The 8,722-nt window shown below is 36.5% G+C and overlaps 1 protein-coding gene across 1 annotated transcript; it reads left to right on the top strand.

The window, feature by feature from the left end:
* The first annotated feature begins 786 nt into the window (after positions 1–786).
* LOC21384580 (protein PLASTID TRANSCRIPTIONALLY ACTIVE 12, chloroplastic) lies at positions 787–8,346 on the top strand. Its single transcript, XM_010102642.2, has 14 exons — positions 787–980; positions 1,218–1,285; positions 1,386–1,456; positions 2,174–2,833; positions 3,174–3,286; positions 4,653–4,912; positions 5,182–5,303; positions 5,407–5,463; positions 5,868–6,015; positions 6,103–6,462; positions 6,732–6,853; positions 6,957–7,013; positions 7,769–7,904; positions 8,027–8,346. Exons 2-14 carry the CDS (start codon positions 1,252–1,254, stop codon positions 8,344–8,346), a joined length of 2,460 nt encoding a protein of 819 aa, XP_010100944.2. The 5' UTR covers positions 787–980; positions 1,218–1,251.
* The last annotated feature ends 376 nt before the right edge of the window (positions 8,347–8,722 follow it).

Here is an 8,722-nt window from a genome sequence, read left to right as displayed (position 1 = left end):
GCGGCCCACGGGTAAAGGTAAGGTTTCATGGGAGTATAGTTTATCCATTTTCACTCTCCAAAATCCAAAGCCTTGTCCAGTGTCCGCTTTCTCCAGCAGCTCACACGAATTTTGTCTAATTTTTTGGGGGTTTAGTTAATGGTTTGGATTCTTTAAAACGCGGAATAATATGTCCAAAAATATACATATATAATTTTTTATATTTAAAATATTTTTTCTTTATTTTAATTTCTATTGGTCACAATAGAGATTGTACGATTATAAAACACTCTATTTCATTTTTATTTATTTGTAATTTTTTTAAATTATATTATAAACTTAAAACATATTTTTATTAATTATTAAAACCTTTTGTCTCATATTAACCGCTCAAACTATTTATGAGTGATTTGGTTTGATTTAAATTTTGTTAGAAATATTAAACTGCCTAACCGCTTAAAAAAATTACTTTTGATTTAGACCTGTTCATTTCACCGATTTGAATTTTATTATAGTAAAAAATTTTTAAAAATAATCACATTTAACTTTTTTACTATAATAAAAAATTTTCATATAAAATCACATCTCAATTTAAATTAAAAATTTGAAATAGCGAATTAAATAAGCTCTTAATAAATGGTTTCTAAAAAAAACCGTCCAACCGCCCAACTCGACCCGTAAAATTCTCTTAAAAATTAAAAAGAAAAGGACAAATCTTCCTTTTTTTTGTTTTTTTTTTTTTTTTTTAGTGTAAAAATTTAAAGAGAAGATATCTTAAACCTCCACGGCCCACGGGTAAAGGTAAGGTTTCATGGGAGTATAGTTTATCCATTTTCACTCTCCAAAATCCAAAGCCTCGTCCAGTGTCCGCTTTCTCCAGCAGATCACACGAATTCAAACCCAAACATCCTCAGCCATTCCCGTTCTCTGTTTCACATTCAGAAGCTGATAAAGAAATTCAACTAAACCCGTCAACCTTGGTTCGCTTGGTTTTGTTACAGGTAAAAAACAAATACTCCCATCTTTCTTGGTTAAGCTAAATCATACTTGCGAATATCAAGATTGTCTGTTTTTGAGTTACCCATCAGACTAAAATGGAACAACACTCGAAAAATTTTCACTAATCGAGTTAAACTTATTCAGTTTGAGGGATTTTGTGCTCTTCTTGGTTTGGGCTCAAATGGGGTCCTATATTTTACATTAACAGATTCTTTTGTCTTAATTGTACACTCCTTCAGATTTGGGTGATATATGTACTGGGGGTAAATAGAAATGGCATCTATGTCAGCAGCTTGGCTGTACCAAGGTATTTTTTTTTTTTGGCAGATATAATTGTTGGATGATTCATTTTTATTCATTTAGAAAACAACTTACAAGATAATTAATTTTGGGTTTGTCTTTGGCAGATATGGGATTGAGGGGTACAGTCTCTGCAGATGGCTATATTACTAGGAACCCATGTTTCAATCAGTTGCAGGTTTTTTAATTTTATTTCTTATGGCCTTTAGTTTCATAATTTGTTGCTTGAGTTGAGTGTTAATGCATCAATACGGCTTGCACTTTTTTTTTCCTTTGCAAATTGATTTCTATGCTAAGGGAAGAAGGGGTTTTTTTGTTTCTTTGGTTGATTTTGGTTTCATAATCTCTTGCAAAGCGGCTTGCACGAATCCTTTTGTGCACTTTTGTGCACTTTTGTGAGGTGCTTAAGAATTGCAATTCTTGGCTTCAAAGTAAACTCCACTTCTTTATCAAAAAAAAAAAAAAGAACTCCACTTGTGTATCACTCAGTAGTCTTTTCTTCTTCTTGTTTATAGATTGAGCATTTGAACTTGGGATTTTAAGTATTCTGTTTCTTTGTAACTAGTTGCCTCTTGGACAAGTTCTACAAAGAGGCAGACGTGAGTTCTTTATTCATTACCTGTGCACTTGCTCGTGCAGCTGCATATGCTACGTAGATTTTAGTCCTTGTTGTTTGTATTGTTTGTTTTACTATAGTTGTTGGGCTAACTCTTTCAAATTCAGGCTATAACAAAACATTAAATGATTAATGCCGAAATTTCTTAGATGAACCTGCTATTTTTCTTTTTCAAGGACTCTATATCACTTTAACATGGACACAGTCTCATTTTGCATTTCCTTTTGGTATTTTCTATGGTGCTAAACTTGGGAATATATGATTTTTTATGAACTGCAGACATCATTTTTAAGTTCTCGAACATTTCAAGTTAGAGTTGGCTCCACTGATTCATCGAAGAGAGTAAGTAAACTGCATTCAATTAAGTGCGAGAAGAAAGATGATGAAAACTTTAAGCAGGTGTCTGTCGAGCGTCCACCATATTATAGTTATATGGACTCGACCTCGGGGCAGCTTGAACCAGCATCTGGGGCTCGTGCCAGCATTCCAGGGAAAGAGTATTGGCCAGAAGGCACGGCTGATCGAGTTAGGGCTGCTCGAGCTCCTGAGCCTACTGGTAACTCCCTAGGATCTCCATCCTATGGCAAAAATCCTGGAAGTAGGAGGAGGAAGCAAACAACATCAGTTTCCGCTCCCAAGTCATCTGAAGTGAGTGTAGAGTCCAGTGATCCTGTGTTGTCTGAAACTTCAGAGGACGCGATGGAAGACCCTAAAGACAACTCGTCTGAATATGTTGTTTATCAAACAGAACCTGAAAAAGAAGAAGAAACTGGATTTGATCTTGACAAGAAACTTGGACGTCCTCACCCATTTATTGATCCCAAAGTGAAAAAGCCAATAGAGGAGCCACTTACAAGCGATGAATTGTGGTGGAACTGGAGAAAGCCAGACAAGGAACAATGGTCTAGATGGCAAAGGAGACGGCCTGATGTTGAAACGGTTTGTGATTATACAGCAAGAAAACATTTCTTACATGTTAAAAGATGAGTGGGGAAATAATCTAATTAATATAGATCATATTGTAACATAGATGTTCAATCATTTGGCTTTATTCCGTGGTATATACAGAACCTTTACGCATGTACCACTTCTAGGATCTTGTTTACACGAGGATTGAATAAATAGGACATGCCACACGGATTAGCTTTATTGAAAAAATTTGACAAGTTACCTTTTTGTTGGTCAATTGTTCGTTTTGCATTCATACACAGCCTAGGATATTCTCAAAGAGACACTAAAGGTCTCTTGTTTTGATATCAAGTTTTTCTTTTAATTTCAGGTTTTTCTCAAAGCAATGGCAGAGACTGGGCAGGTTAAGCTTTATGGTGAACATCCAACATTGACTGAAACTTCTCTTTACAGAGCTAGACGACATCTTTTCAAGGAAGAAAGGTATCCATGTTTGTGTCCACAAGTTGTGTATATTTATATCATATGAGTCCACACACTCAAGCAGGGAAAGGCTAGTTACACGTTGTCATGTTGAAGAGCTCATATGCAAAAATATTTTGTTGGACTTTTTTTCCCTTTTTTTTTTTGCTAGAAAAAAAATTAAGAAGTAATTACTAAAAGATTTAGGAAGTAATTTAGTTTGTCTCAAATTTAATGTTTGCTGCAAACTTTTGGCTGGTAGAAAATCCTTTTACACCAATTGAATGGTATTAGACTGCATTGTTTTCAATAACTAAACGGCATACAGTTTATTTTCCAAATCAAGCGGTTTACAGGTTACAATCAAGAAGAATGAGACCTTAATACAATGTCTTTAAGATATTGTGGTCACTCCAATTATCTTTTCTTCTTTATGTGTCTTGAAAATTGGTTTTTTCTTTCCTTGGATGAACTTAACATCTTGAAAGGTTGCTTTCAGCTCTTCATAAACAATCCCCTCGTGTGTTAGGGAAAAATTCTAATATAGAGATCAATTTCTGTTTCGTAATTTCTGTTTTGTAAAATTAAGAGTGCCTTAAATGGTTCTTTCTCATTTGACATCTTTTGTCAAGTTCCCTCTTGCTTTATTTTCAAACTAGCAGAGCGTTATAGTTCCAGTTTAAAAAAGTTGGGAAAGTTTCTAAAGTTTTGAGGGTTTGTGTTTGGTTGTGCATGATTGATTTTCTAAATTATATTAAGGGCCATTATCAATATCCATATGAGCTTGCTTTGAGTATGATAATGATGACCCACAATGTTTGTTAGTGGAATTACTTATAAATATTGTTATTCCATCACTTCTGCATATCTTTTTTATCCTATGTTCCATTATGATAGCTTATGCTCTCTCTGTTTTGACCCTACCCACAAATGTGCGAACATATATTTACTTTTAATTTCCATATGATGAAATGAGTGGAAGTTCACTTGTTTCTGGTCCCTGTCTTTTCTGCTTTCAGTTTGTTGACCAATTGCTTTGGCAGCTTTGCTAGTCCAAATTTTATAGTTACAACCTTATGGAAAAGCGTAAGGTTTTAGTTTCCCTGCTTATTGACACATTGAAACCGATCGATTGCATATGAACTGAAGATTTTTTTGGCTACTCCTTTAGTTAGTTGCTGAATATTCATATGGAAGTAAACAAAGTAAGCTTAGTTACTAATTTGGAAAACTAGAGAAATAATACTAATAACACTAATGATATTATTAATAAGTTAACAACCTGTTTAGTCTCCCTTGTACAGTGTGACTATTTTGGTCCAACACTTGCTATAGTATTCTAATGGTGCTTATAGGGAATGATTTAAATTGTTGTTGGTAAATGTAGGCTTCAAGTTGAGAAAGAGAGGCTGAATAAAGTTGGTCCAATTGCATACTACTCAGAATGGGTAAAAGCATGGAAGAAGGGCACTTCAAGAGATGCTATTCAGAAACATTACGAAGAAACGGGTGAAGATGAAGTAACCCAACTAATTGAAATGTTTTCTCACCAGACAGATCGAGAGTATCGCATAATGATGGGAACCGACATCCGCATACGTAGGGATCCTTTAGCGATGCGAATGCGCGAGGATCAAATAAAGCAAAGTATTCACTAAAAAGCTACTAAGTTTGCATTTTTCATGCCTCTTATTTTCTAGCATATGTTTTCATCTGCTGCTTATTCTTTTGCATTTAATGCAAGAAGAGTCTGCTTAGAGGTTATTAGATCTTGATCGAATTTCTCTTTCATCTGTCAAACTCTCTGAACCAAATCTATTGTGAGAGGATCACGGTTGAAAATGAGGATCTCCATTCTGCTACTTGATCAATTTCATGGTGCTCTGGTAACTGACTGTTGCATTTGGCCTTTGTAGTATGGGGTGGAGATCCTGTTTACCCAACTGTGAACTATATTCAAGAACCAGATAAAATTGTTGATTACAGGGGCGCAGATTTCCATGAACCGACACCTAACATGTTGGCTTTTCTCAAGGAGGTTAGTGCTTTGCAAAAACCCTTCTTTCTCCAAATTTGTGGATAGAATTTTTGTTAAGCTGCAAGTTTCTGTGCTTCATTAATTCAAATGACTTTCTTTGTAGACAAAGAATCTTGTTGCTCAACTGAAAAATGAATTGCTCATTCTTTATGTTATCATGGTACAATGCACAAGGCTGGGTTAATGAGATTAAAACATTGGTCCAATTACATGAGGGATAATAATCTGATAACATTGAACTTTGTTGACGAATCTAGACAGATTCGTTGACTCGAAATCAGGAAAATCACTCCATGATTTCCCTTGGATTCTCAGGGAAATCATTCCCTGATTTGTCTAGTCAATGATCGGATTCTTAGAGAAAGTTTCCTAGTATTTCAAGTCAATGCAAGCTGTATAGGTGGCTGTCATACCAGAATTCATTACCTGATTCTTTTGTATTAAGAGTTTCCTAGTTTAGGCTATATACCAAATTAGACAATACCCCTGTACTCTATAAATAGTTGTAAATCTTCCTCAATGAAATAATATACAGTGAGAACATTTGTTTGTTCATGGTATTAGAGCCCCTCGCAATCTTTTGCTGAAAAAAAACTGTCCACTGTTATTCCTTTAGGCACCTACAAAATGTCAGATTTTTATGAAACAGGCAACAATACCACAGATGTCAACCTAACCTCTGATTCAACCCAAAACCCCCTGCCGCAAACAGGTGAATATCAAAACCTGTAGCCCTCCTTCAAGCTCAATGGCCGAAATTATCTAGTGTGGTCCCAATTAGTTAGAACCTTCCTTAAAGGAAAAGGCAAGTTGAGTCACTTGACAGGCCCCATACCGAAGGAGGATGATCCAAAGTTCGAGGCTTGGGATGTAGAAGACTCATCAATCATGACATGGTTTTGGAACTCGATGCAGCCCGAAATCAGTGGCAATCCTATGTTTCTGCCCACGTCAAAAGACATCTGGGACACCGCGAAGGAGACCTATTCAAAGGTTCGTGATGCTGCCTTAGTCTATGAGATTAAGACAAAAATTCACTCAACCAAGCAAGGTAATCCTCACCAGACAGATCGAGAGTATCGCATAATGATGGGAACCGACATCCGCATACGTAGGGATCCTTTAGCGATGCGAATGCGCGAGGATCAAATAAAGCAAAGTATTCACTAAAAAGCTACTAAGTTTGCATTTTTCATGCCTCTTATTTTCTAGCATATGTTTTCATCTGCTGCTTATTCTTTTGCATTTAATGCAAGAAGAGTCTGCTTAGAGGTTATTAGATCTTGATCGAATTTCTCTTTCATCTGTCAAACTCTCTGAACCAAATCTATCGTGAGAGGATCACGGTTGAAAATGAGGATCTCCATTCTGCTACTTGATCAATTTCATGGTGCTCTGGTAACTGACTGTCGCATTTGGCCTTTGTAGTATGGGGTGGAGATCCTGTTTACCCAACTGTGAACTATATTCAAGAACCAGATAAAATTGTTGATTACAGGGGCGCAGATTTCCATGAACCGACACCTAACATGTTGGCTTTTCTCAAGGAGGTTAGTGCTTTGCAAAAACCCTTCTTTCTCCAAATTTGTGGATAGAATTTTTGTTAAGCTGCAAGTTTCTGTGCTTCATTAATTCAAATGACTTTCTTTGTAGACAAAGAATCTTGTTGCTCAACTGAAAAATGAATTGCTCATTCTTTATGTTATCATGGTACAATGCTCAAGGCTGGGTTAATGAGATTAAAACATTGGTCCAATTACATGAGGGATAATAATCTGATAACATTGAACTTTATTGACGAATCTGTCTAGATTCGTTGACTTGAAATCAAGAAAATCACTCCATGATTTCCCTTGGATTCTCAGGGAAATCATTCCCTGATTTGTCTAGTCAATGATCGGATTCTTAGAGAAAGTTTCCTAGTATTTCAAGTCAATGCAAGCTGTATAGGTGACTGTCATACCAGAATTCATTACCTGATTCTTTTGTATTAAGAGTTTCCTAGTTTAGGCTATATACCAAATTAGACAATACCCCTGTACTCTATAAATAGTTGTAAATCTTCCTCAATGAAATAATATACAGTGAGAACATTTGTTTGTTCATGGTATTAGAGCCCCTCGCAATCTTTTGCTGAAAAAAAACTGTCCACTGTTATTCCTTTAGGCACCTACAAAATGTCAGATTTTTATGAAACAGGCAACAATACCACAGATGTCAACCTAACCTCTGATTCAACCCAAAACCCCCTGCCGCAAACAGGTGAATATCAAAACCTGTAGCCCTCCTTCAAGCTCAATGGCCGAAATTATCTAGTGTGGTCCCAATTAGTTAGAACCTTCCTTAAAGGAAAAGGCAAGTTGAGTCACTTGACAGGCCCCATACCGAAGGAGGATGATCCAAAGTTCGAGGCTTGGGATGTAGAAGACTCATCAATCATGACATGACTTTGGAACTCAATGCAGCCCGAAATCAGTGGCAATCCTATGTTTCTACCCACGTCAAAAGACATCTGGGACACCGCGAAGGAGACCTATTCAAAGGTTCGTGATGCTGCCTTAGTCTATGAGATTAAGACAAAAATTCACTCAACCAAGCAAGGTAATCTCTCGGTCACCGCTTATTACAACAAAATGAAAAATTTGTGGATTGAACTCGATTACTACCAAACTTTAAGATGAAATGCAGCGAAGATGCTGCAATGATGTTAAAATTTGTTGAAGGAGAAAGAGTTTATGAGTTCTTGGCTGGTTTGAATGTGGAATATGACCAAGTCCGTGTGCAAATACTTGGAAAAGATTCACTACCATCCTTGAGTGAAGTATTCTCCACTGTCCGTGGTGAAGAAGGAAGGAGAGGCGTCATGCTTGAAACTCCACCAAGTGAGAGTTTGGCCTTAATTGCCCCAGTTCTTGCTGTTACTGTTGCTGCCGCTACTGCCCCTCAAGATCATCTGTACCTTTCTCCCGAGTGCATACAGATGTGTGGGGACCATCTAGAATTTCAAACATCAGTGGTGCTCGTTGGTTTGTTTCCTTTATAGATGATTACTCTCGAACTACTTGGCTCTTTCTAATGGAAAAAAAAATTGATGTGAGTGTAATTTTTCCCATATTTCATAAAATGATTCTTACACAATTCGGAATTCACATTAAGTATATTCGTTATGATAATGGGAGAGAATACTTTAATCAAGTAATGTCACTATTCCTTCAAACACATGGCATAATCCATGAGTCTTCATGTGTTGACACTCCTGAACAAAATGGGGTTGCAGAAAGAAAAAATCGTCATCTCCTAGAAGTCAGTCGCGCTTTATTGTTTGAGAAAAATGTTCCTAAATTCTGCTGGGGGAAGCAGTCTTAACAGCCACATACCTCATTAATCGATTACCCAGTAGAGTGCTACAAAACAGGTCT

The sequence above is a fragment of the Morus notabilis genome, unplaced genomic scaffold (assembly GCF_000414095.1).
Source record: "Morus notabilis unplaced genomic scaffold, ASM41409v2 Scaffold3109, whole genome shotgun sequence".
Lineage (NCBI taxonomy): Eukaryota > Viridiplantae > Streptophyta > Magnoliopsida > Rosales > Moraceae > Morus > Morus notabilis.
The sequence above is the reverse complement of the archived record's forward strand: the minus strand, read 5'-3'. Positions and strand labels throughout refer to the sequence as shown.